General features: G+C 37.0%; 3 protein-coding genes across 3 annotated transcripts in view; 1 reads left to right on the top strand and 2 right to left on the bottom strand.

The window, feature by feature from the left end:
- Positions 1-2: 2 nt before the first annotated feature.
- LOC127503998 (E3 ubiquitin-protein ligase hyd) lies at positions 3-4,018 on the bottom strand. Its single transcript, XM_051878296.1, has 8 exons — positions 3,866-4,018; positions 3,656-3,748; positions 3,474-3,585; positions 3,195-3,307; positions 3,017-3,116; positions 2,684-2,805; positions 2,162-2,256; positions 3-635 (listed from the first exon to the last, which is right to left on the bottom strand). The coding sequence occupies exons 2-8, from the start codon at positions 3,744-3,746 to the stop codon at positions 594-596; spliced, it is 675 nt and encodes a 224-aa protein (XP_051734256.1). The 5' UTR covers positions 3,747-3,748; positions 3,866-4,018; the 3' UTR covers positions 3-593.
- Positions 4,019-4,157: 139 nt separating this feature from the next.
- Positions 4,158-6,438, top strand: rpl28 (ribosomal protein L28). The gene is made up of 5 exons (XM_051878297.1): positions 4,158-4,222; positions 4,798-4,889; positions 5,523-5,646; positions 5,945-6,063; positions 6,298-6,438. Exons 2-5 carry the CDS (start codon positions 4,806-4,808, stop codon positions 6,385-6,387), a joined length of 417 nt encoding a protein of 138 aa, XP_051734257.1. The 5' UTR covers positions 4,158-4,222; positions 4,798-4,805; the 3' UTR covers positions 6,388-6,438.
- Positions 6,439-13,983: 7,545 nt separating this feature from the next.
- Positions 13,984-28,000, bottom strand: part of col27a1a (collagen, type XXVII, alpha 1a) — a 74,454-nt gene continuing 60,437 nt past the window's right edge. Inside the window, exons 42-61 of the mRNA XM_051878054.1 lie at positions 27,422-27,478; positions 27,270-27,323; positions 26,589-26,642; positions 26,436-26,489; positions 26,128-26,181; positions 24,694-24,801; positions 24,498-24,605; positions 23,697-23,804; positions 23,506-23,559; positions 22,862-22,924; positions 22,728-22,781; positions 22,597-22,632; positions 22,481-22,498; positions 22,343-22,378; positions 21,264-21,290; positions 21,083-21,148; positions 20,784-20,952; positions 18,261-18,370; positions 17,909-18,109; positions 13,984-17,646 (exon numbers count right to left, since the gene is read on the bottom strand). Of these exons, the coding sequence (XP_051734014.1) occupies positions 17,500-17,646; positions 17,909-18,109; positions 18,261-18,370; positions 20,784-20,952; positions 21,083-21,148; positions 21,264-21,290; positions 22,343-22,378; positions 22,481-22,498; positions 22,597-22,632; positions 22,728-22,781; positions 22,862-22,924; positions 23,506-23,559; positions 23,697-23,804; positions 24,498-24,605; positions 24,694-24,801; positions 26,128-26,181; positions 26,436-26,489; positions 26,589-26,642; positions 27,270-27,323; positions 27,422-27,478 (1,578 nt within the window). The 3' untranslated portion in view covers positions 13,984-17,499. The remainder of the gene's footprint in view (positions 17,647-17,908; positions 18,110-18,260; positions 18,371-20,783; positions 20,953-21,082; positions 21,149-21,263; positions 21,291-22,342; positions 22,379-22,480; positions 22,499-22,596; positions 22,633-22,727; positions 22,782-22,861; positions 22,925-23,505; positions 23,560-23,696; positions 23,805-24,497; positions 24,606-24,693; positions 24,802-26,127; positions 26,182-26,435; positions 26,490-26,588; positions 26,643-27,269; positions 27,324-27,421; positions 27,479-28,000) is intronic.

Here is a 28,000-nt window from a genome sequence, read left to right as displayed (position 1 = left end):
AAGCAGATAACAAATCTGTTAAGTTTTATTTTTTCATTAAAAAAACGACACACTGACTAACCAAGCATTGTAAATTGACAATGCATCAAAACAAGGAAAGAAACTGTTCTTAAAAGCATTTCATCATGTCTTTAACATCTGCATGGCTGAAATATTTGTAGAATTTACATGCATCTCATATAAAACTACAGTATGAAACTCTGCATTCTTCATTTACAGTCATATATTAATTTATAGCTGATTATATGACACAAATTAGCAAAAAAATGTAAATGTGCACATAATGTGCAGACGCCCCTGGAACGTCAAAGCTATGAACTGGTGGTTAGTGCAGAAGCTCTAGAGTCCAGACACATTTAGCTGAGTTTCTCATGCAGATTCAAATCCAGACTGTTTGTTTTCCTGAAGCAATTTCCCACCTTTTTTCCTTTACATTCATTTCATCTCCCCTATTCCTATCAATAAAAAGCTGCAAAAATCCATGAAAAAAAGAAGTCCATGTAAACAATGTTTTGAAATATACAAGTAAAATGTACAGCCATTTGGGCCTAAAAGTCCCAAACACAAAGTTCCTCTAGGTCGCAGTGTCTGCCTTATTCTGACGTTTGTGTGTGTGTTGGGCTCACAGCACCCTCCTGTGGACAAAGAGAAAAATATTATTAATTTTCTTTTTCAGTCCAGGAAACTCCTCAAGAGCTCTTAAAGCTCCAGTGTGTAATATTTAGGAGGATCTATTGACAGAAATGCAATATAATATACATAACTATGTTTTCAGTGGTGTATAAAGACCTTACATAATGAACCATTATGTTTTTATTACCTTAGAATGAGCCATTTCTATCTACATACACCGCGGGTCCCCTTACATGTTAAGTCGCCATTTTGTGCCACCATGTTTCTACAGTAGCCCTAAACGGACAAACTGCTCTACAGAGCGTGTTTCGTCACTATGTTGTTGTTCTTCTTCTTCGTTGGTGTTTTTAGAAGCAGTTTGCATTGTCACTACGCTGAATACGCACAAAGTAGTAGTAGTAGTAGTAGTCGTCGTCTGGTTTATTAGAAGCAGAGACCGTTCTTTGTTAGAAGTAAGAAGAAATCTCATTGCTTAACTGGCTACTCTCTGCTGTCTCAGACGACATCTTTGTCCTGTGTCGGCCACCGTAGCTTCTCTATGTGCTTCGAAAGGTAGGGGTGAGCGGTGGACTGAGCCATTGGTTGCAATTCTTAACCTCACCACTAGATGCCGCTAAAATTTACACACTGAACCTTTAAGTTGTAAGTGTTCCTTTTTCATTATTTACCAGCTTAAAGGAACACTCCACTTTTTTTGAAAATAGGCTCATTTTCCAACTCCTCTAGAGTTAAACAGTTGAGTTTTACCATTTTCGAATCCATTCAGCCGATCTCCGGGTCTGGCGGTACCACTTTTAGCATAGCTTAGCATAGTTCATTGAATCTGATTAGACCGTTAGCATCTCGCTCAAAAATGACCAAAGAGTTTCAATATTTTTCCTATTTAAAACTTGACTCTTCTGTAGTTACATCGTGTACTAAGACCGAAGGAAAATGATATTACGCAGCGCCTGTGACCCCCTGCTTGCACAGGGAGCGTGCCTTGCAACCATGGAGACATTTGTGAGAGATCATTGCGCCTGCTGCACCCATGGTACGGCAGCAAATTTCCTTGATTATTACGCCGGAATGAGAGTATAGTTCCTAGCCATATCGCCCTAGAAAATCGCAACTTTTCATTTTCCGTCGGTCTTAGTACACGATGTAACTACAGAAGAGTCAAGTTTTAAATAGGAAAAATATCGAAACTCTTTGGTCATTTTTGAGCAAGATGCTAACGGTCTAATCAGATTCAATGAACTATACTAAGCTATGCTAAAAGTGGTACCGCCAGACCTGGAGATCAGCTGAATGGATTTGAAAACGGGTAAAACTCAACTGTTTAACTCTAGGGGAGTTGGAAAATGAGCCTATTTTCAAAAAAAGTGGAGTGTTCCTTTAAAACTTAAAAAGTTAACTCCCTTTCTGTAGCTCAAAGGTGTGGTTGTGAGCATAATTAGCTTAAAAGCATGTACAAATGCATAATTAGACAGAGAGTATGTGAATCACAGCCCTGAATGTGTGTGTGTGTGTATATTGGTTGAAGTACCAGTGCACTTTTTGCTTTCTGAACTGCAACTTCCAACATGTTCCGGTCGGACAGAATCTGTTGCAGAGTTCCAGAATCCATTTCCAGCAGCATCCCTACACACATTCACACATGAATACATATCACACAGTGTGTACAAAAATCATCTGAAATTGCATACTGTATATAGCAGGTACTACATTTGGTTTGAAACTTACCTCACGACCGTTAAAAGAGTGCGCTCTATATATTATGAATGTGTGTAGTAGGAATGAAATTCGGACGTACTATATCCGGCATGATTTCATAGTCATGTGACCTACGGCATCAGTTGCGTCGCATCAACTCCTCTCCCGTGGCCTCATGGGATAGTAAAGCGTCCATCGAATGCGCACTTCAGAATTTCACCTACTCTTTTTCAAATACTATGAATTTGCACATGGACTACTGTTTTTTGCATACTACATAGTAGGGAAGTATTCGATTTCGGACGCAGCATCTCTCGATCAAGAACCCTGTATTCAAATGAGCTTAGTAACTCACCTGTGATGTCAGCACAATGGGTGGGGTCTAACTGATGCACAAAACTGAAAAGCGTCTCGCCAATGGATTCCACTTCCTCTCTGTCAGAGCTGTCACTCACATCTGTCGCCTCGTCACCCTGCCTACACCGCAGATATACAAGACACATTTTGCTTCTTGCATATTCTTATAATCTTTCTAATTCTTGCTAATATGAGTTTGTCAAACACTAATAATCAGAGCATCACTCAGAGTTGAATTGAGTATAATCAGTCAAAATTATGCTGTTGGTTTTTTTAGAACTGAATTCTGAAATTTGAACACTGATGATAAAAAAAATCCAAAGGCACCTACTCCTGCAGCGTTTTCAAGGCAATCTTGACCCGTTCCTCGAGGAGCGTATGATCCGACAGCAGCTGAAGCACCGCCTCCTTCTTCTGCTCCAATAGCATGCCTGCACAGTTGCCATGGCAACGTTACTACTGTAACAGACTTTAAATTCCTCCATTTTGCAGTGTGTCAATAAATGTACCAGTTATTTTCTGTGTATGTCCAGTGTTGTAGAGGTCAATAAGGTCATACAGCTGTTCACCCAGAGAGTCGGAGGACGCAGACGCTGCATCATCAGTGTGAGACGCAGGCTCACTAGGAAGAGAATACGACAGAGGTTATGTACTTAGTACGTACTATACTTAATATCTGAAACAGTATGTAATATTAATTTAGATTTGTGTACATTATTGTGTATTTTAAGTTCAGTTTTGTAAAAAATCTGCCTGTTTTATTGTCAAGTGTTAGTACTGTGTGATACCTGTGGTCAGATGATGTGAGAGCAGTCAGTGCTCTTTCTAATGCTTTATTCAGCAGAGCTTCATCATACAACATCTGAGCCACAACAGACGCAGGCAACTCCAGCAGCATACCTGCATGACATAACTAAAGTTAAACCACTATATCAGACAGACAGATAGATAAATAGATAGACTGTACCACCTGTAAGTTTAGGTGTCATCTCAGTGTATTTAGGATATATCAGATCATACAGTTTCTCTCCCAGAGTCTCCTGATCTTCATCATTCTCCATCACTGCAGCATTGGATCATGAAGATTTAACTGATTATATAATTATATCATCTCCGCTATCATTTACGTTATCAAGCTGTCCTCAATGAGTGTAAATAAGAATCATAATAATGTATTTACAGTAGACATCAGAGCTGGGTTGTTGTGGTTAGAGAGAGAACGCATAAAACTGACGAAGAGCACACAGAGCGCGTGACGTACACAAACTGCATCACAAATTCGCGCTTAATGTTCATCCGCACTGTTCAGCAAACATATAGTCCTGTTTAAAAAAAAATACATATTTAATGAAAGGTTTTTGAAAACGTTTCTAAAAATTTTTTTTTTTGAAAAGACAATACATTTTCGTCATTTTCTACACTCTGAAATAAATATAAATTACTAAGTTATTAATCCCTCGTAGAGGCGTAAGAAACTACGTAAGATCGACCGGAACTGGAACTCATTCCTTTCCTTCTCTCTTCCTCTGCTGAAAAGGTAACGTGGTCGTCGTGTGTCACTTTTCAAAGCTCGATTTAACGCTTTATAACGTACATTTCAGTATTAAATGCAAATATAAGTGCATCGAATGTGTTATAAGTTGCTTATGAGCTATAATATGTGGTGTAAGGAGAGTAAAGATGAAGATATTTCATTCTAAACGCCACCGGTGTTGCTTAGCGAGGCCTTCAGTGAGTGAGACAAGCACCACAGCGCTGAATATGTTCAAAATCAGTCTCGGCTGAGAAATGTTTTTCCCCACAAATTGAACTTTCAAGTAGCGTATGGTGGCTGTTTATGTGCCATTGCGGTTTTGCAGGTCTGGTTTAATACTAGGGTTGATTTGATAACATGCACTCTGGCAATTAATAGGTTCTTTTCATTGTCATTAAAGTGAAATAACTGAACATAAACATACGAGCTTGATAAAAATGCTCATTTTAGAAGAAAATTTCAGATGGCACTTGAAGGCATTTGCATTTGAAGTCTTCATACGTGTGTGTATTATATATATATATATATACTGTTTCTTATTTTTTTTTTTTTTTTCCTTGTTTCATTAATTCATTCAGGAGTCAAAATGGCATCAGCCCACCTGCAGTGGATGGTCATCAGGAATGCCTCCAGTTTCCTTATCAAGAGGAACAAACAGACCTACAGCACTGTAAGTCACTTCAGTTCAAATACACACTGCTGATGTGACGGCCTTTATGTGGGTTTTGTTTTATTCACTCTAATAACTAAAAAGAAATACTGATTTAAAAGAATGGATGCAGGATTAGAGATTTAGCTGAGTTCAGAGCATTAGTTTTTGCCCATCCTTTCATATGTAGTTGTAATCTAGTTTATCTGATTTTGCTTCAGGGTTTTCCATCTTTAAAATGTCTAAATATCACCTTTTGCTGCTGTGGTGCAGCATACAAAATGAACATGAGTAGGAAAACGGACAGTTTTGACTGTTATAAACTGAAGTGTGTTTTATTAGCCTGCCACATGATTTTGTTTAGGGATGAGGGATGTCCTAACCTGTCTGTCTTGGAATTGGTTTTATTTTACTAGCTTATACCAAGTGACAGTCTGCACCAAAATAAATTGATAAGCCTAACTTTTCTAACCTACAATTATGAAGTTTAACTATTGGCATTTTTGTCTTTGCTGCTGTATGTGAACCTGTCAGAACAGACTTGAGAACACTGCTATAGTTGACCTGCTGTATCGCTGAACATTTCCAGTGTTTTTTGTTTTTGTTATACATTTATAACTCTTTCTGATCTTACATATTCTTTCTCATTTTCAGGAGCCAAATAACCTGAAGTCCAGGAATGCTTTCCGCTTCAATGGTCTCATTCATCAGAAGACTGTTGGCGTCGAGCCGGCCGCTGATGGCAAAGGTGTGGTCGTCGTCCTGAAGAAACGTGCAGGTGAGTGAGGCTCCGCTAGTTTTTGACAAACTGATGGACAGCAGTGACATTTTTTCAGGGATCCAACTTTTACATGCCTGGTTAATTTTAGCAATATGAGCTCACATATAATCATTCAGGTGCCAGTTGTCTGTATGATGCGAACTATGCCAGTTGCATCGATGTTTTGGAGTGAGATTCTGTAGGTCTCAAGTCAGAGTGTGATTTATCTCTGGAATAAACCGTTCATCTAGATGTTTCTGCTTTTAAACATCTGTTGGTGTTCTTTTACCAAGTTAAAAGATTTCATTTGTTTCAGGTCAGCGTAAACCTGCCACCTCATACGAGAAGATCACCATCAACAAGAACTCTCGCGCCACCCTCGCCAGCGTGAGGAACATCATCCGCAAAAATAGATACAGGAGGGACCTGCGCACGGTGAGTTTACACATATACAAAAGCAAACAACAGCATGAAGGATTTATCTGTAGTTGGACACAATTTGCTTCAATGAAATAGTTTTAAACTTTTAGTTCAGTGGTTATATGTAGTACACAAGCTTCACAGCTCAAGTTGATGCAGTATGTTTTGAACTCATGCAGTTTCAGGCACAGAATGAATGAGCTTTATATCTGTCCAGCTGCTGACTGAGTCTCTGTCTCTATCTTCCAGGCTGCTCTGAGACGTGTGAGCGCCATCCTGAGGAGTCAGAAGCCTGTGGTGGTGAAGAAGAAGCGCACCAGGGCTCCCAAGAGTTCATAAATAGTTGCATATACAGCTTTTGACTTAATAAAATGCTTTTGGTCAAACTTTCTTTATCTTCAGGTCTCATTTTTAATTGGTCTACGTATGCTAAATATTAAACTCACTGAGGTTTCTTGAGGAGCAAGTTTGGGTATTCTACATGAATTTTATCAATGTAGTCCAAGACAAAATGTGGCTTAGTGTTTTCTTGGTTATGCATTTTATGCATCTAAACAGAATTGGATTAATGCAGATTAATGTTTAATAGATTTCAGGATTTTTCACATTTAATCAACACTTAAAGGGATATTTCACCCAAAAATGAAAATTCTGTCATTTACTCACTCTTAAGTTCTTCCAAACCTGTATGCATTTCTTTCTTCTGTTGAACACAAGATATTTTGAAGACTGTTGGTAACCAGACAGTTGCTGGCCCCTTTGACTTCCATATTTTTTTTCATACTATGGAAATCAATGGGGGTTGGCAATTTTATTTTTGGGTTGAACACAACACAAAGTCATACAGGTTTGGAACAACTTGAGGGTGAGTAAATGATGACAATTTTCATTTTTGGGTCTTAAGGTCATACTTAAAATGTCAAGTTTTAATGAAGCATTAAACCACTTTTTCTGACCATCTTTATTTCCTTTTGGTGGAGAATAATGGTGCCATCTGCTAACATTCCTGTTCATGCAAATGTTCTTACAACTGTTGCATTGAAATACATGATGGTTTATTTAAAAAAAAAGAAGAAAAAAAAGGGTTTTCTATTAAATCCAGTTCCACTTTTCCCCCTTGTTTTTTCCTAAATGAATGTTGAGAATCTTGCATGGCCAAATTTAGATCACCTAAAATTTAAATACAAGGAAGAAATCCATTTGGTTCTCCAAGCTGGTCAACAGAAAACTCAACTCATACAAAAATGAATGTCATTCTAAACCTGTGCGTCATTGTACTTGTGTGATTCTTGTTTAACTGTTATTAACTGAAAGTCTTGCCCTCTGCTGCAGCTCTCAAATCTCACTTGGAAGATAGCAAATTACTGTATATAGTGTTATTTACATACTAATACTGTATTTATTAATATTGATTTAACTTTTATTTTTAGATTTTCATTTTTATTTCTTTATTTTGTGCTTTTGTTATTTTTTAGATAAGTCACAAAACCAGTCATAAGTCGAACGGGTATATTTGTAGCAATAGCCAACAATACATTGTACTGGTTTAAAATTATTGATTTTTCTTTTATGCCAAAAATCATTAGGATATTAAGTAAAGATCATGTTTCATGGAGATATTTTGTAAATTTTCTACTGTAAATATATCAAAAATGTATTTTTGTGAGTGGATATGCGTTGCTAAGGACTTCATTTGGACAACTTTAACGGCAATTTTCTCAATATTTTGTCCTATCCTAACAAACCATACATCAATGGAAAGCTTTCAAATGATGTATAAATCTCAATTTCAAAAAATTGACTCATATGACTGGTTTTGTGTTCCAGGGTTACCTGGAACTAAAACCAGGGTTATAGTTTTTTAGTACTTCAACTTAAAATTATTTTTTTCAGTTAGTTTTATATATATATATATATAATGTATATGTATATATATAATGTATATGTTTTTCAGCAAATGTTTACATTTTATTGTCTTTATTTCATTTAGGCCTACTGAAAACCATTTGTAATAGTTTTAGCAAAAAATAATACTGATGAGTTGTTTGGACTCCATCTTTTGGTCAGTGAGAATGAGTAAAGGGTTTTTGGTTAAGCTCTTGCTTTAATGTGGTTATTGCTGGTTTAATGTGGTGATACTGCAGTGCAGCTGGAGAGTTTTATCGCGTTGCATCAGGATAATCTATGACCGCTCTGAGTTCACCTAATGATTGAATTGATCAGGATAAAGTAGAGAACAGCTCTCTCTCTCTCTCTCTCTCTCTCTCTCTCTCTCTCTCTCTCTCTTTCTCTCTCTCTCTCAGATTGTCAGATGAGTGTGTGAGAGCAGCGTGTCCCTCAGCCAGCAGAAGGTCTACAGCGAGTGTGAGTGTGTTTGGTTGGAGATGTCATTGTAATGTTGAGTACAGCAGGTGTGTGAGTGTGTGTTGAGGATGCATCGCTCGCGGGCTCTGCGCTGTGTGTGTGTTTGTGTGCTGCTGGGCGTGTGTTGTCGGGCGTTTGAGCTGCAGGACACCATCCACGCTCTAATCGAGGAGAACATCCATCTCCACGACCAGCTGGAGAACCTGACGAGAGCCCTCAGAGAGCTGCGGCAGCTTCTGTTCCAGCACAGCGACGGTACGGTTCTTAACCCTTCATATTGCACTGAAACTCTTAGGTTTTGTCTGTTAGATTTAAGTGTTAAAGGGATAGTTCACACAAAAATGAAAATTCTGTCATCATTTACTCACCCTAAGGTTGTTCTAAACCTGTATGAATTTCTTCTGCTGAACACAAAAGCAGATATTTTGAAGAATATGGGTAACCGAACTCCAGGCTTCAGTAGTATGGAGGAGGGAAAAAATACTATGGAAGTCAATGGGGTCCATCAACTGTTTGGTTACTGACATTCTGCAAAATATCTTTTGTGTTTGTGTGTTTATCAAAAGGAAGAAATTCATACAGGTTTGAACGATGACAGAATTTTCATTTTTGGGTGAACTATTCCTTTAAGTGAAGTGTAATGACATTAAATGTGAGATTTCGCTTATTAAAACGTTTTTTGCTGGATTATCTCAGATCACACTCATGAACATGATGAGGAACTTCAGCATCTCTGGGAGGAATGGTCACAACACAGTGAGTTTCTCACTCTTTCACGAAATACTTTTAATAACCTGCATTTAAATAAAATTTAAAAAAGTGTTTTTGGCCCTCTTTTTGCTCTGCGCTAACAGGCCCATATCGACTCATTGTGTAATGATGGAAACAGGACACTGCTCATCAATAATGGCACGTGTACTTCATATGACCATATAAGGGCGGGAATTATTGATTGACAGATCAAAAAGGGCAGTGGTTTTCAAACTTTTAATGCTAAAGACCTCTAAATGATCATAGCAAGAGACTCCGGCAGATATATCATGTACACAGACAGACTACTATACAAAAGTTTGGGGCTACAAGATTTTTTGGGAAAAAAAATACTTTTTCAGCAAGGATGCATTAAATGGATCAAAAAGTGACAGAAAAGACAATTTCTATGGTAAATAAAAGCTGTTCTTTTGAACTTTTTAGTCAATTTCTTTCTATTAAAAATAGCACTATTTCCACAAAAATATTAAGCAGCACAACTGTTTTCAACATTGAAAATAATCAGAAATGTTTTGAGCAGCAAATCATCATATCAGAATGATTTCTGAAGGATCATGTGACACTGAAGACCGGAATAATGATGCTAAAAAATTCAGCTTTGATCACAGGAATAAATTACATTTTAAAATATATTCAAATAAAAAACAGTTACTTTAAATTATAATAATATTTCACAATATTACTGTTTTTACTGTATTTTTGATCAAATAAATGCAGCCTTGGTGAGCAGAAGAGACTTCTTTGTACCGACCACAAACTTTTGAACGTGTTTTTATACTGTGGAAAAATAAGCTTTGTGTTATTAAAAACATACTGATTCCAAAACTAAATAACTGACTTATTTTGTCATTGTACTAAAGCTAAAACAAATTCATATCTGGAGAATATTTACTCTCAAATTGTCAGTGAACCTGCAGCGCCCCCAGTGGAAATAGAAGGTCAAATCAAGCGCATTACATTATGAGCTAGTGTTCAGTGCAGGGTTCTTTTGTGGACTTTTATGACTTAATAGTTATTCTGGTCTTCTTTTCTTACAGAAAAGGTTCAGATGTTCCACAGTAGCTTATAAATACTATATTTTACATCAGTAGTAAGAGTAGTGTGAGGCAGAACAGAGTCTCCTGTTGATGCCAGTACGTTGTATTATTTTTAGATTCAGGTGCTGCTGTTTCAGCTGTTGCAGATTATATTTTTCAAGCAATTGAAATTCATTATGTAATATTTTATTACATAAAATATTACATAATAAATGTCCGTGCTGTGATCAAGTTTTAGAAACAGGTGTAATAGAGAAGATTAAAGTCAGAGTTTCAAAGCTGCAGTGTAAGAGATCTAATGCTTTCAGAGTCGACATGAAACAATCACAGTCTAGTGTTCCGGGATACAGAAACTCCGTTAATACGCTACATTGTTGTCACATAATAACTCTAATAATGTGATGAGGTCTATCAATAATCGGTGTTATTTTTATGGTTATTTATATACCATTAATATTTCGAATTACCTTTTTTTTTTATACTTTCAGTTTCCATTTTAATTTTACTTCAAATGTGTATGAAAACCATCCCGTCAGGCAGTGATGGGAGAAACGAAGCTTTTCAAAGCTTCGAATCAATTGATTCGCAAAGTGATTCACTGTTTCGAAGCGTTCGACACGCCACTCGCTGGTGCCCCCTGCTGGTCAGAACAGTGTAGATGCAACAAAAACTCAGACAAAACATGCATAAAAACACCTTTTTACAAACCCATTTCATATGTTTTATTGAAAGTAAAATCTATCAAATGCAATTTACCAATCATCTAATAAGATCAGACATCACGTGTCAATATGTGTTCTTTTATCAATTTTCATGGCTTGTTTTGTTTGTTCCATGGATGGCTCAGTTAAACAGGCCAATAAGAGACTATTAAGTACTATTATTCCTTTTAATTACACTAATGTCTAATACTAAAACATCTACAAATGTACAAAACTGATCAGAGATCAGGTAATTGACAGTTGTTCAATGGTTCGCCGCTGGGGGTGATCTCAGTGAATCCGCATGATTCATGGGTTCACAGTAATTGCCCCCCAGCGGTGAACCATTGAAATTTCAAAACGTTTTGAAACAGTTATGACATAACAAAGCCTCGTTTACTGAAATCATGTGACTTTGGCAGTTTGATACACGCTGATTCGAAACAGAAGATTCGTAAAGCTTCGAAGCTTCATGAAGCAGTGTTTTGAAATTGCCCAACGCTACCATCAGGTCTAAAATATTAAATTTTATAATATGTTTACCATAGTGAATCAGGGTAATAACAGCACTGTCAGTTGTGCAGTAATTGATCTAAACGTGTGTGTGTGTGTGTGTGTGTGTGTGTGTGTGTTGCAGGCATCACACCTGAGACGCACCTGCTGTTGGAGCACGCTCTCTGTGGACATGACCTCCATGGCTCCGCCCCCTCCAGTTCAGGACACACCCCCTTTATCTTTATCACTTTCATAATTCTTGCACACTTTCTCTTATGAACACATACAGAACTACAGTGTGTTTTATGGTGCGTATGTTTGTGTATTCAACTACATCTGACATCATTCAGAGCAGGTCGATCTGAAGTAAGCAGCGGCTCCACGACTGACTGACACTTCAGTATTCAGGAACTATTATGAGTAAAGCAACAGAGTAATTTATCAGGTGTGGTTTATTGTGTTTAAGTTGATATCCAAGATCATTCAGAACAGCACAAAAACAATTACACATGTGAAGACTCTTTAAAGCAAAACTGAACCTTTCTGTTTTTTTCATAGAACATTCTTTTTTTTTGCCAAATAATGTACTTCAAAAAATGAAAACAAACTTGAAAAATGTGATGTGCTTATTGTACTGTATTTGTTAGAACTTAAATGTGCCAGTAAAGTGTGTGAATGCCATCAGGTCAGGTTAAAAATGAATAATAATGATCTAGTTGTTTGATGGACAAGGTCAGAAGAGCTGGTTTTAATGCAACAAATTTTTAATTCAGATTTTTGCAGTTGTTACTTGTTGAGTTGAAGCTCTGAATTTTTTTTTTTTTTTTTTTTAAGTGTTCCTACTGCATCTGTATTCATAAACCTGAACAATGCACAGAAAGAAACTACTGTAAACCAAGGTTAAAATATTAAATAAAGGTTTGTAATAAATAACCTTTTGGTGATGTTGCCTGTTTTTAATGAATGGACAGAAATGAACACGTGTTGTGAAATTATAGATTAAAACCTTTTTCCTTTCAAGTTCCATGATCAAGTTTTATTTGATTATCATTGAGATTTACACAGAGTTTTTATATTGAATTATACACTGTACGGTCCTTGTCACTGGGGCAGTACCCTAAGGTACAAAAGTGAAAAGGTATCTTTGTACCTACGCACCCCTAAATGGTGCATATTAGTACCTTAAAGGTACATATTAGTACCTTTGTACCTTAGGGTACTGCTCTAGTGACAAGCACTGTACCTTTTTTTCTGACAGTGTAGTTTTTATTTGTATGTATTTTTGTCATTTTTTCCCTTTTTCTTTACCACTTTCGTAATTCTTGCACACTTTCTCTTATGAAGCACAAACAGAGCTACAGTGTGAGTTTTATGGTGCATATGTGCGTGTATTCAATTATAATTATAGATTATAATTAGAATATATATAAATATACATATATATATATATATATATATATAATGTCAAAATGTCAAAAACTATAGATTATAATTTATATATATATATATATATATATATATATATATATAAATTATAATCTATAGTTTTTGACATTTTTATGTTTTTTTTTTTAATGTCTATATATATTTTTTCTTTAATTATTATTTCAGGTTTAGTTTTAGTTATTTTCCTAACTGATAAAATAAGTTTAGTTTTTAAATCTTTTGTTTCAGTTAACTATAATAACCCTGGTGTGATCTTAAAGTCCCCCTCAAATCAAAATGTAAGTTTTTTAGCTTTTAGTATGAATATGTTAGCCTTACGGTTATGAATAAGCTGGTGTGTTCCAAAACAATGACGAAAATTCGCATTTAGAAGATATAATTATTCAAAATATAGTCTCTCACTTCCGATAAAATGGATCACGGAATTTTATGACCACCGCGGACTTCAGCTTCTCGTCAAATCTTGTCCAATCAAATGCTCTCTAGAATCTGAAGTCCCGCCCCCTCCTACACTATCAACAGACTAAAATTGGTCATTTGTTCACACATTTACTATTTTCTACATGATGAATGGCACATAGTGCACTATATAGGGGATAGGGAACAATTAAGACAGTGTAAATATGCTTTCTATTGACGCGAATGAAGTCTGGTTTTACCTTAGTGTCACGCGAATCGCTGCAGTGCGCCACAGTCTGCTCCGGTCCAAACACGAGAGCGCAGAGCGGATCATATGCTCGAGTCAGGGCAGACCACAAAACAACAGACCCATTTAAATTATGCACAGAATGCTGTATTTTAAAGCGATATGGAGGAGATTAGGAGGAGAAACGGGTAGAGATTAGGAAGAAACTGCAGCTCTGGCCAAGCTGTGATATAAAGAAACACTATTGGTTATTTTTAAAAAGGGGAGGAGCTGTTCGATATGTCCCACCCTGTCTTTCTGTTTCAGTTGAAATATCAACACATTGAATAATGCTGCGCGTTCCAAGGTACTTCAAGGTTATCATAATGGAAAATAAAGATCTTGGGGGTTTTTTAGCCTACATTTTAAAGTGCAACGATTCAAATTATAATGTTTGTATTGGTTTTTATTAATCAAACAACCAGACCAAAATGCAGACTTTGGTGTAAGAACATTTTTATTGGGTATGTAAGCATTAATTCCAATTCAGAATCCACATATGTAACCAAGTACGGAAAACTGACAGAGAACAACGAAACGAAGGACGTGTTCAGAGAAAAAACAACCTGATTATGATGAAGCCGACAGAGATGAGTTTACTGAGCCTTGAATTTGACAGGTGATTTTTCACAAACAGAAATGGCAGAGCAATGAGGTAATCAGAATTCCAACCTTCTGACATGGAACGTTCACATGTTTTAAAATTCATCTTAGAACATTAGAAATAATATAGAACACAGTCCTGGTACAGTACGACTTTAGATTATTATTATTATTATTATTATTATAGACAAAAATAAACAGGATAGAAAAATAAAAACAGATCGAAAAAAAGCAATATATTGTTCTCTGGAACCCCAAATTTACACATAAAATAAATCTATCAACCGTAAGAGCAGTTGGCATAATTAAGTTATCTGGAGAGAAACTCTGTCACAACAGAGAATTTGGTTAAAAAGCGCGTTTGTAAAATTTAAATAACATTAAATTAAGCAAAAGGGACTCACTGTATACATCAAAGCCTGCAGAATTATACACACGGTCATGAAGAATAAAGAAACAAAAAGCTTCGAACAGAACATCACTGCCGTTTCCTTGTTGTAGGGAACGCAAACATATCGTTCACGAGATTACGACCATTATTTGCATATGATAATACACGATCTGATGACAATTAATAACGTAAAGCTATGGAAATGTGTTCCCTTACAAAAGCCATTAGTTGATGTTTGAGCAAGTGAGGTGAAAGTACAAAACTGTTGTGTACCACAGAGGAAAGCACAAGCTTATCGCATAATGCAAATATATTTTGCCTTTTCTGAGCACCTTTAAAGTACACAAAATTCACACTAACATCATAATTCAGAATAACGCGGGCACTAAACAAAAGCATCAACATCTTTAAGATCCACTTTTTAAAACGGCTTCAAATTAGCACCATTGTTAGCGAGACAAACCTTTAAGGCCCGTTCACACCAAGAACGATAACTATATTAGCGTTCACGATATCGTTCTGTTTATTCTAAGCGCGCGCTGCTGTTATGTCGTCTGCAGCTTCAAATGCTCGCGCTCTTAAAGCATAATGGATTCTGATTGGCTGTCAATGTTTTTGTCGTTCATCAGCTGTAAAAAAAAAAAAAAAAAAAAAAAGATCGTTATGCAGTGTTGCCAAGTCCGCAGTTTTCCCGCGGAATTGGGCTACTTTTACACCGCGGGTCGTTTTTCATGTCCGAGGGTTGAAGCGACCCCACATAACGTGATATTTAGCCTCTGGAATGCGAATTTTACTAGAGGAACCCAGCCAAAAACGTGTATTTTCGCCCCGGAACGGGATTTTTTTTTATCAAGAATAGTATAGAACTATTCAAAACTATAGAATAGTTTTGAGTAGCAATTGACCCTTCGCTGGGAGTTTGATTGACAAGCGATCTAACCAATCGTAACGCCGAATCTGCCATTTTGTCCTACAAAGCAGACAGGAGTTACAATATTAACCTTGGTGGACTTAAACTTGAAAAATGGTGTGTACTGACGTCTTTCCGCATTTGAAACAACATTCCTTCTGATGTTCATTCATGTTTATTTGATGCTATAAATTAACTAGTAGTACGAGATGATTGGTTCATAAGCCGCTTGAGCTAAGGCGCTACAGCAATCTGTCACGACACATTAAAGAGCCACAAAACGTTTTTAATTGTTCAAATTTCTTAATTTTTTTTTTTTTAAATTTCTTAAACACAATTTGAAAGCTAGGACTTCGTTTAATATCATAAGTACCCTGCTCTGTCTTGTGTATCGACGTGTTGTCAGTGTCCTCTTTGCTCCGCAATGTATTTTTCCCTCTGTGTGGCGTGACAGCGCCATGGCTTGTCGGACAAAGCAACAGTAACTAAGGGGGGGGGCGGGTCTTTGCGAAGGGTCAATTGGGCGGGTTTTGTTTTGAAAATCTGGCAACCCTGTCGTTCTGAAAGTGATTTTTCTCTGTGCCATTATAGTGCGCAATAGCTGTGGTGTGGACTCCGCTATTCTTTTATATTTAAAACGATGTGTTTATCGTTGTCGTCGTTGGTGTGAACGGGCCTTTCATGAGTGAATCTCACGAAACCTGTCAAGAACATTTTGTCAAAGTCATATTTTACCCAGAAATCAAAAGAAAGCAATAAACTGCTGACATTTTGAGCTTGAGAGTACGCCTTTGTCAAAAAATGTAAAGTTGAAATTTTGAAGTTAATACGGAAATACTGTAAAGTTTCAGCAATTCAACATTTCTGTAATGATAATCATCAAAGCAAATAATACAAATACAAAAAGGTGCATTATGTCCATATGCATTACGGTAAAGCAAATTTCTGTAAAAATGCAAATATTAAAATATGCTTTCCTTTTCTTCTTGGGTGAAATATGACCCAGGCATGTTTTCATCAGGGATTCACCCTTATAAACTCCTATGAAGTAGACACACCCATTTCATTGAGAAACACCTACTTAAAGTGACAGGCACACTTCAGGCGGATCACATGTGTTGATATTCACAGGTGTGCAGTGGAGTGCACAGAGGGCAGGGGCGAAATCGGGTGGGGGGGGGGATCACTTTCGCGATCAAAGGGGCAGGGGTTCAAGTCCCCCCGGCCCCTCCTCCGGTGCACGCCACTGCAGGTGTGTCTGTAAGTTTGATAGAAACATGCACCTTCACTTGTTTACTGATCCGTCACATAAACACACACACAGACACACACACACACACACATTGACGGTCACTTCCAAAACTCATTCACACAAACACACACACTTCCCTGTCTGATGGAGTGTTAAAATGACACGAATGAATGACAACACCCCTGAAAAACTTTCCTTATTGAGACGCACACTTAATATATAATCAATTATCATTTTTTCTTCTTTTTCCTATTGCACTTTAGCATTTTTTTTTTTACATGTGACAAAATTACCATATAAAAGATCAGATAAACAATAAGTGTATATGTACATATAATACCTCTCATTGATCTTAATTCATCTCTTCAATAAACTGTTGATTTTTTATTATAAAAGTACAAGTATTATAATAACTTATTATTATTATTAATTTGAAGGAGCAAGCAAAAGAAAATGAGCACCAAAGAAACAGGCTGAGGCAGAAAGAGAAGAAGAGAGAAAGACAGAGACAGAGGGCTAGGCAGTTTCTCCGCCCCCGGATGTCCTGAGTGTTCGTCCCTGCGAGATGATTGGCTTGTTTTCTAGAGGAATCAAATCTGATTAGACATCCATGGCTGGTAGGGGCGGGATTTCCTTTAGACTGTAGGAGTCTCAATGCTATGTCCCCCAAAGCCCTGCCCACACCACCTCTTTCTGTTTCTGCAGTCCAATCAGTGGCTGAATACTGAAGGGGGCGGGCTGTGGGCAGGTCGGTGTGTGTTTGAGGAGCGCACACTCTCACAATCTCTCACACACACTATAGGAAGCACACAGGTCCAACTTCTAGGTGAAAACGCGACGAGGACGTTGTCTTCGGTAGGTTGCTTATGCGTACGACAGGAAGTAAGGTGGGGTCCGACACCCGGAACAGGAAGTCAGCATGTTGCCAGCGCCCGTTCAGTTGCTATCAATAAAAAACACAATCAGTGACGCATCATGCATACAAAAGTGACAAAATCAGAAATTAATTCATGACTAAAGTTCAGTGTTTAACTACAACACAGTATTAAAATGGTTTTCAATAATGAAAATAAAGCTATGGAAAAAAAAAAATGAAAAAAGATGTTTAAGTTAAAGTATTAAAATTACAACACAATTACTAAAATCACAACAAAATTAATACAACTTTTTAAAATGAAAACTGAAACTATACAAATAAAACTCACCCAGCAGGAGTCTGCTAACACGTCCGGCTCCAGCGTCTCTCCGCTCCACGCATGGAACCGAACAGCATTCTGGGACGGGGGCTGGGCGGGGGTGTGGCTCCAGATTGTCACGTTCAGGCAGTGGATAGTGATTCGTTGCTCCGCTCCGGCGCTCAGCAGGTGCAGGAAGTTCATCTGGACGCGTCCGACACTGAACTCCAGCTGCAACCAGCCAACAACACAGCAACATTAACACTTGTAAAATGAGATTTTGAACTTCTTTTCTAAACATATACAAGATACAAGGATAAGCATTAATCAAATAAAAACAGTGAAAATAATGCCAATGATCTGGAAGCTGAATGTTACAGACCTTAGCTGTGGTGATGGGCCTGAGGCAGGTGCGTCCACCACCGGTGAAATTGCACGTCACTTCTATGGAGTCTGAGGAGCAGCCCAGGTTTGGGTCGATCCAATAAGTGCCTGGAGAAACCAGAACACAAATATTTCAGCAAAATTGAAAATTAAAATGTTGAAATTTGATAATAGTATTTAAGTATTTAATACTTTAAGTATTTAAGTATTTAGTATTTAATAGTAGCTATTTAATAGGGGTGTGACGAGATTAAAATGTGACGTGAAAAGCAGTCTTGTTTGCCATATTGCCATGACGGACCGTGAGGGTGAAATTAGGATAGAATATGCCAACGCTACATTTACATTACGCCTCCACTGTCATTTTGCTTTTTATAAAAATAAAAACCATTTAATTCAGTTGAATAACGGTCACTTCGATTCCATCCAGCTCATCCAACACAAGCAGCAGAGTCAGAAATCAGAGTTCACTGATCACATGACGAGATGACTGACAAGACCATGGCGGAGGATTCGTCGCACAACAGAGTCTAAGCAACTTATTTTGTAGAATGTGCACTCAGCACCGCCGTTCCCTGTTTACTGAGTATAGAGTTGTCAAAAGTACTGACTTCGGTACCGATCGGTACTGAAATTTAAAAAATGTGACGCTTTGAACGCTGTTGACCGGATTCGTAAACACCTCTGATTGGCCATTGTGTTCACGAGCTCAACAGATATGTCTGTGATTGGTTACAATGATCAACGCATGGCAGCGCTTGAAAGCACATGGAAGTGTTTGAATTTGAAAGCGGGAGCATTCGAAAGCAGGCGTCTATCAGCAGAATGGTCCGTGATAGACGCCTGCCTTCAAACACTCCCGTGTGTATCTGTGTAAGTGCTTGGTGAAGAGCTTCATTGATGTCTATTTACAACGTTTTTACAGCGTTGATCATTGAAGCCAATCACAGACATGTCCGATGAGCCGTGAACACAATGGCTAATCAGAGGTGTTTACGAATCCGTTCAACAGTGCTCAAAGCGTCACATTTTTAAAATTTCAGTACCGAAGTCGGCTCTAACAGAGTATGCGCAATCACGAAAGCGAAAGTACATGCATTCATGCATTCAAACACGATAGCAATACACCGCATTTTGAAAGCAGCTCCGCGATGCATGCAAATATCTCCCAATATGAAAGCTATTTTAGGCTGGGCTGTGTAGTTGTAACCATCTTAGCTCCGTATCACGCTTGAAGAAAAATTTGGTCTCTATTTGCACTTTGAATATTGAGAGAGTACTTTGATTATGGTTGCTCTTATTGTTTGCAGTTAAAGGTGCAATATGTAGAATTTTCTGTCCGCTAGAGGCCTATACAAAACAAAGGCGTAGCTTGATGACGCCAAGAGTTGAGCGCGGAATCTTGGGACATGTGGTCTTCACCTCACAGCCGGTGAAAAAAGAATCGGAATACGACTCGACAAGAAATCATGTTCATGGATGCGATTAATAACGTCACTGTAGTATGAAGCAGAGCAGGACTGAGTGTTGTGGGAACTGAACGAGGCCGCTGGAGCGATTGCGCAACACACGCCTCACGAGCAGCGGAACTTTTATTATGCCACAGTCGCCGGCGCCGCTTCCGCTTTTGCGGTCATGAGTATGAGGTAACGCAGCTCTGTTTGAGAGTGTTGAAAATGATGTTATAACGTTACTCTGTGCTTTCGTTTGGTGGCCGCTGTGAGACACTTGTTGCACACTGCAGTAAACTAGATCGATTTTAGAATATCATATTAAATACTGGATGGCTTCTGTTGATAAATGGCATGCAATTAATTTTAAAACGTATTGTATGATGGAGAAAATTCTGTATTACTGTTACTAAAAATAAAGCTGCGTCTGATTATGCTATGTTAGCTTCTTCACAAAATAGTGTTTTTCTCTGAGGCATGGTAAAGCAAATTAGATTTAAGCAATAAGACTAAACGTGTTGAGCTATATAACAATAATTCATTTTCTGTCTATAAATATATCAAAACAGTTGTTCCCTTGTCTATTAAAACATGTAATATATTAAAGCGTCTTTGGTGTTTCTATGGTTTTTACAAAATAAAACTGGAAACCAAGGGGTAACGCGGGTATGACGCAATTGACAGGCGACTCCTCACACGTCCTGGAGCCTTGGTTAAAATTGCAATTTTCTCACGATTTACAAATAGTTGGAAACATTTGGGATATTGTAAGTACTCAAGTGAGCACAATATACTGGCCTAGTGGTTTTTGGATATTTTACTGCAAAATTCTTGCATATTGCACCTTTAATAAGAGAAAACTGTGTTATTCATTTTCATTTATACTGTTTTTATTTCTATGATCAATTTGTGGAAAGGAGTTCAGTTAGGAGGTCAAAAGTTGTCTCGTCTCGTGAGCTAACTGTCTCGTCACACCCCTACTATTTACAGATGTTATTGGTGGTATTTAGCCCAGAATATTCCTTCAGTGAAACTGTGTTCTCAGGATCAACACACACACACACACACACCATCGTAAAGCATGTCCCGGCAGTCGTGCAGGTCCTTGCAGAGTCGAGCAGGATGATCTCGTGTGCCCAGCGGGTTCTTCAGACTGTGGACCAGAGAGCTCAGGTAATGGAGCGTCCGCAGGATCTCTGGAGCCTGATCCAACATAGGCATGTCCATCAGACCCCGACCCTGAGAGAACAACGAGACAGTCTTTAAAACATCATATAAACACCTAATCATCATAAACCACAGTGTGATATGCAAAATAAACAGGCCATGTCTTTTGTGTGTGTGTGTGTGTGTGTTTGAATGATCTCACCTCTATTTTCTGTGTGTTCGTCTCCCTAAAAACTGGCTGGGCCACTCCAAGACCGAAATCTTGTTTCTACAACATACATGCACACAAGAAAACTTAATAACGCAGTTGTACAGAACATAGCACTGAATGAATGAATAAATGAACTGAACAAACAAAATAAAAAGTTAGTGAAAATTCTTACCAAAGCCAGTGGGATTGCCGGTGGACCCTGTAGAGAATCGAATAATAAAACTATAATAATAATCATAACCGTATATGAATTATACTGATGATATAGTAGAGATTGGCATGTATGTGTGTATGGGATTTCTTTAGCTTGAGCACAAAATTGTTAGTATAATCTGTATAAACTTCTGGTTGGGGATATTTGTGGACACCCTTAAAGGGTTAGTTCAGCCAAAAATGAAAATTATTCCATGATTTACTCACTCTCAAGCCATCCTAGGTGTATATGACTTTCTTCTTTCAGACGAACACAATCTGAGTTATATTAAAAAATATCCTTAGTCATCCAAGGTTTATAATGGTTGTGAATGGCTGCCAGATTTTGAAGACAAAAAAAAAATGGCATCCATCCATAAAAAAATGAATCCATATGACTCCAGGGGGTTAATAAAGGCCTTCTGAAGGGAAGCGATGTGTTTGTGTAAGACAAATAATGCGTAGTATATCATGTCATTGTGTAGAACTTCATGACATTGCGTACTACGTCGCAGAAGTTAGCGCTTTTTGGATGTACGTCGAATGCGTATGGCTGTCGTGCAGGAAGCTCGTTATTTTACTTTATAAAGTTTTAAATAGGGATATTTGTCTTAGACAAACGCATCGCTTTGCTTCAGAAGGCCTTTATTAACCCCCTGAAGTCGTATGGATTCATTTTTTTATGGATGGATGCATTTTTTTTTGTCTTCAAAATCTGGGCAGCCATTCACAACCATTATAAACCTTAGAGGACTAAGGATATTTTTAAATATATCTCCGATTGTGTTCGTCTGAAAGAAGATAGTCATATACACCTAGGATGGGTTGAGGGCGAGTAAATCATGGGATCGTTTTCATTTTTGGGTGAACTATCAATTTAATTTAAAAACAATATTTTTTATGTTTTATTAGAATTTTAAAAACAAAGTTTTCTGGATAAGTCTGTAGTCATTATAATTAGACATAAAAACAAAAGACATCTCTGGTAGGTCCTAAAAAGCTTAAGTAAGTATTCTGAAAGAGTCTGTTAAAAGGTTTAAAGAAAGAAGCGTGTTTTACCGGAAGTCCAGGAAGTCCACGCGGCCCAGGAGCACCCTAGAAAAACACACAAATAACCACGTTAGAAACAAGCAGCTTTGAAATAAACACAAGCCGTGCCCAATGGGAAATGCTGTGTCTGAGATCGTAAAGACTCACTCGAGGTCCCTGAACACCCTGTAAGGGGAAAAAAAAAGGGAGTGTTTATGAGAAACCTGTAAGATGTACTGTCATATCAAGATCTGAAGAGAAAGAGTGAATTCATCTCTTCTTACCATTTCTCCTTTGTTGCCAGTATCTCCTCTCGTGCCCTACAGAGAGATGTCAATGTGAGAACAGAGGTCAGCTGAGGGTCAGAGAGCAGATATGACCACTACAGTAGTATGTAGAAGTGATATATACTCACTGGACTACCGATAGGGCCAATCACACCGACAGGTCCAGCTAAACCCCCTCTACCCTGAAACCAACATGTAAATATTACAACACAAACACTATAATATGTGTATGTATATGCAGAGGTTGTGTGTGTGTGCTCACCATGCTGCCCTGGGGCCCTTTAGGCCCTTGAATGCCCTTCGGTCCAAAGTCTCCTGGAGGCCCCTGAATAAACGACCCAAACATCAAGCCCACATAAACAAACATACAAATACACAGCTGTGGCTAACCTAACATTAATGCTAATGTGTGTGTTGTGTATACTGAAGAGCACCAGAGCATTTATGAAGTGAAAAAATTCAGTGGCCACAGACACCATGAAATCATGTGGCTATTTATCACTGTGAAGTGTTTGTGTGGCTACCATTGGTGGTCCTCATTTTTTCCATAACTCTAGTTCATCTAGTTAGACCAGAAGCATGAATAAGTCTGAATGAATTAGATTGCCACAGTAACACCACAACTACACACGCTTGTCCTGTTTTATGATCTCACGGCTGTTGGTTTGTGAGAAAATCGCTGTCTTGCTCCTTAACAAAAATACACCTCAGTGTTTGTGTGAATTATGGCACTCTTTGAGTGTGTGGATGAAAACATGTTTCCCAAAGGAAGGAACTCTTTCAGAAATGATAAATCTCATCTCTGTTTGTTTCTCTTGGGCAGACACACATGAACGATCACATTTCTGTTTTTCACCAAGAAGAACAGTTTAAATCAGATGCCTGGCAATGGGTGATAAAACTCACCTTCGGTCCAAACATTCCTAGTATCCCTGGAAAGCCGGGTTCCCCGATGTCACCCTAAATCAAAGATTATTATTAATGTTTTGTTCCAAAATGAACTCTGGGTCTTTTGTAAGCAGGATGTAGTTAGTTGGGGAATTCACTGTTAAGTATAACAGTGTTTATGGCACATCTTTGTGTGTTTTAGTACTCACTGGTTGGCCCTTAGAACCCCGGTCTCCCTGAGGTCCAGGAAGGCCCATTCCTCCCTTAAAACCTCTCTTTCCTGAAGGGCCAGGGTGACCAGGAAGGCCCCTCTCACCCTATTCATGCACACATATAACAAACAAATACATCAAAACGACCCAGTCGAGATATGTAATATAATATATTACAATATAATATTTTGTCATTTCTTTTCCAGGATCTTAATTATAAATATAAATATACACTACAGTTCAACAGTTTGGGGTCAGTACATTTTTTTTTTTTTTTTTTTTGGAAAGATTAATATTTTTATTCAACAAGGATGCATTAAATTGATCAAAAATGACAGTAAAGACATTTATAATGTTACAAAAGATTTCTATTTTAAATAAATGCCGTACTTTTGAACTTTCTATTCATAAAAGAATCCCGGGGGGAAAAGGGTTTCCACAAAAATATGAAGCAGCAAAACTGATTTCAACATTGATAATAATAATAAATGTTTCTTGAGCAGCAAATCAGCATATTAAAGGATCACGTGACACTGAAGACTGGAGTAATGATGCTGAAAATTCAGCTTTGATGACAGAAATAAATTACATTTTAACATATATTCACACAGAAAACAGTTATTTGAAATTGTAATAATATTTCACTGTTTTTACTGCATTTTTTATCAAATTAATGCAGCTTTGGTGAGCAGAAGAGATTCTTTCAAAAACAATAAAATATCTTACTGACCCCAAAAGTTTGAAAGTGTAAATATAAATCTAAAATGTGATAATTGTGTTAAAATGTTATTCTCTGACCTTTGGACCAAATGATCCCTGTGGGCCTGGTAAACCAATAACGCCAACCTTCCCAGGTGCACCAGATTTACCAGGCAAACCGAACTCGCCATCATCTCCCTGATCACCCTAAACGAAAGAGAACAATGCATGATGTAATAACCCTGTTCAGACAGATCAGAGATCAAGAATCACAGGTCTCATGATGAATTCTTACTGGTATTCCTCTGCTTCCATCTTTGCCTGGCAGCCCATCCAGTCCAGGAACGCCCTCCTGTCCTTCTCGACCCACTGTCCCTCTTGGGCCGGGCAACCCAACAAGACCCTGATGAGAACAGAGAGAAAGCTGGGTGTTTAGTCTGTCATTAAGTAAGAAATTTATATATACAGTCAAACCAAAAATTATTCAGACACTATATAAATTTTTATATTTTTTTTATACTAGTGGGTGCAGGACACTATAGCTCATTTCTGTAAGTGAGGATAGCAAAATAAAGTAAACTGTGACATATTATACCCAAAAATTCTTCATACAGTGGACTACCAGTAAAATTGATACAAATTTGGGACCAAAAATTATTCAGACACTTTGACCTGACCATGTTTTGCTTAAGTGTTATCTGACATAATTAAGATTAATTTTTTTCTGACAGTTTAACTCTGAGATCTTGTCATGTTTTATTATATATATATATATATATATATATATATATATATATATATAAAATATTCTCATAAGTAATTAACATTTTGCAATTTTGCAAATCAAATAAATTGATAAATATTTGTATTATTATATATTGCATGAGGATAATTAAGTCTGTTCAGGATTATTGAGATTTTTCCATTCTGATTACAGTAAAATTAAGATTACAGGAGTAAATATTAAATATTAAAAGTACAATTGTAATTATACATCATAGTATTATTTTGCACGTTGTATGCCTTTTTAGTGCTGATTTTAATAAAACAAAAATATTAGTAATGAGAATACATTTCCTTTTGTATTACAGTAATGACAATTTTGGGGTGCTTCATTTTAATGTAAAATTGTTATACACATTTATATTTATTCATTTGGCAGATACACAAATCAATTTTAAAAATAATGATACGAATTATATAGTTAATACATATAAAATATATATAATTATATAATAAATATATTCATTTTAAATAAGTAATATAATTAATTAATATTATAATAAATTATATATAAGTATTACAATTATGCAAATCAAATAAAAATAATAAATATTATTACAGTACATATTGCATAAAGAAAATTAAGTCTGTTTAGGACCATTAAAATGTTTCCATGATAACTGTAATATGTAATTACTAGATTAAATATTTAAAATTTTAAGTACAATTTTAAGTATACATCACCCTTGGTTATTATATGCAATGTATTGTTAACTCTGTACATACTGTATTAACCAATGTTGGTTTGTGCTATTGCACTTTTTATGTAGAATGAGCCCGTGTTTGTTTATTTGTTTTGTTTTTGTACAATGTGTTGTTACAGATATGTGATGTACATTGCTGTGTAAGTGTTCAAGAAAATGCAATAAAAAATAGCATTAAAAAAAAAAAAAGTATACATCGCCTTAATAAAATTGTGCTTCAAGCATGAAAGAATTCCTCTTACTGGTGACCCTCTGCTGCCACGTTCCCCCTGAAGACCCTGTTTACCCTTCTGACCCTGAAAGTGATAGAGAATAGCAAAGCATGTGAGAAAAAGAAGTAATGCCAAGGAGAAAACCACAGAATTAATCATATACAGCATGAACGTACACACACACATCTAACCCATAATGCTGAAGTATGTGACAAGGCTCTGATTTCTACCACATGTTGTTTACGGCTGCTATTCCAAACCATAAGTAATGAAATCTGAATTTTCTACAAAACATACGCACATGCTAACACACATACAAGCTGCGAGCATAGCGTTACCTGTTCTCCTTTGGATCCTTTGGGGCCTTGTATTCCACGTGGACCAGGATTACCCTAAAAATGCATTTTAAAAAATGAGAGAAAAGGTGTTTGTGTGTATGTTTAAGTGTTGGGCACATCTGTAATCATGATCTGATGTCATATTATACGCACAGGAAGTCCAGGAGCACCAGGTTTGCCTCGAAAACCATCAACACCTTGCTGACCCTGTGCACGCAAACAAAATGATTCTTAATTACAATAAACCAAAAAATAATACATAATAAAAATAAATTATATATGGAACATTACTTAGTAAATTTAATAAATTAATAATTTATTTATTTTTATTTGTTAATAATACATAAAATTAAAAGGAACTAAATTTTTCTGAAGAAAATATGAAGAGTGGTGTTTGCTCATGCAAATATTGCCGTCCAATCTGAATAAACTCCTAAAGTATGAGCAATATTTATAATAATAATGATGCTTTCCTTAGCAATCGTTACTAATAATACTGTATATATTCTCTGTCCAAAGTTCTGCAATTTATCTATTAAAATGCATACATCTCTACTCAAACCATATTTTTGCTGGGGGATATTATCTTCTAACATGAACCTAAATCAAAACCGTCTTGAAATGGTCTTCATCGTAATGTAATCTATAGCATATTTTTTTATGTTTAGCCGATTATCATATAAAACACCTTTTAATCTCAGTTGGCAGTTATTAATCTATTGTAGGAAATGGTCACATGTTGGTGTGCACCGACGACACGCAAGTAAATTAGCTAATGTGCTTCATATGCAGAAGAACAATAGTATGCTTTCTGGGTAGCAGTGTTTATCTCACCACGTATCCAGGATCTCCCGGTTCGCCCCTGTCTCCTCGCTTTCCAGTTGGACCCTGAAAATACACAAACACATGCATTACGTTGCAAATATCGCTATTGAAATGAGAGGAAATCATAGAGAGATATAAAAATGAAAATAAAAGAGACTTACTCTGAGTCCTGGTGGACCTGTAGGACCCTCAACCTTCCCATCATCCCCCTGTTCGCCCTAGAACATTACATAATGCAAAACATCAGATGATTATAGAAAACTGATTCAAATGAGTGAGTATATAAATGGTCAATACTAAAAAATATGGTAAGGTTTCATTTGACAGCGTATTGTAAATAAAATATGGATGGGAAAAAATTGATAAAAATGTTAATATTTAATATGAGATTAATATGAGAATATTATGACACTGTTTTGCTATCAAATTCATATTACATGGAATTTAAAAGGCACTGTGAGGTAATATCATTGTAAGATTTAAGTATTCACATCCATTCAGGGCAGGGTTGCCAGGTTTTCACAACAAAATCCACCCAATTGCTACTCAAAACTAGCCCAATCGCATTTCAGGGGGATCCCCTGGTAAAAATCACGTTATAGTGGGTAAAATCCACATTTTTGTCAGGGTTCCTATGGTAAAAAAAAAAATTCTGGGTCGCTTCAACCTGCGGACATAAAAAACAACCAGTAGCAACAGTGTAAAAGTAGCCCAATTCCAGGGGAAAACTGCGGACTTGG

Source organism: Ctenopharyngodon idella, chromosome 21 (assembly GCF_019924925.1).
Source record: "Ctenopharyngodon idella isolate HZGC_01 chromosome 21, HZGC01, whole genome shotgun sequence".
Lineage (NCBI taxonomy): Eukaryota > Metazoa > Chordata > Actinopteri > Cypriniformes > Xenocyprididae > Ctenopharyngodon > Ctenopharyngodon idella.
The sequence above is the reverse complement of the archived record's forward strand: the minus strand, read 5'-3'. Positions and strand labels throughout refer to the sequence as shown.

Bases quoted from the DNA above. Each gene is read 5' to 3' on its own strand.
- LOC127503998 (XM_051878296.1), bottom strand. From the start codon at position 3,746: ATGGAGAATGATGAAGATCAGGAGACTCTGGGAGAGAAACTGTATGAT. The intron at 3,586-3,655 runs GTGGTACAGTCT...TATGTCATGCAG, and splicing joins GATGACACCTAAACTTACAG to GTATGCTGCTGGAGTTGCCT. The intron at 2,257-2,683 runs GTGAGTTACTAA...GAATGTGTGTAG, and splicing joins CCATTGTGCTGACATCACAG to GGATGCTGCTGGAAATGGAT.
- rpl28 (XM_051878297.1), top strand. From the start codon at position 4,806: ATGGCATCAGCCCACCTGCAGTGGATGGTCATCAGGAATGCCTCCAGT. The intron at 4,890-5,522 runs GTAAGTCACTTC...TCTCATTTTCAG, and splicing joins ACAAACAGACCTACAGCACT to GAGCCAAATAACCTGAAGTC. The intron at 6,064-6,297 runs GTGAGTTTACAC...TCTATCTTCCAG, and splicing joins ACAGGAGGGACCTGCGCACG to GCTGCTCTGAGACGTGTGAG.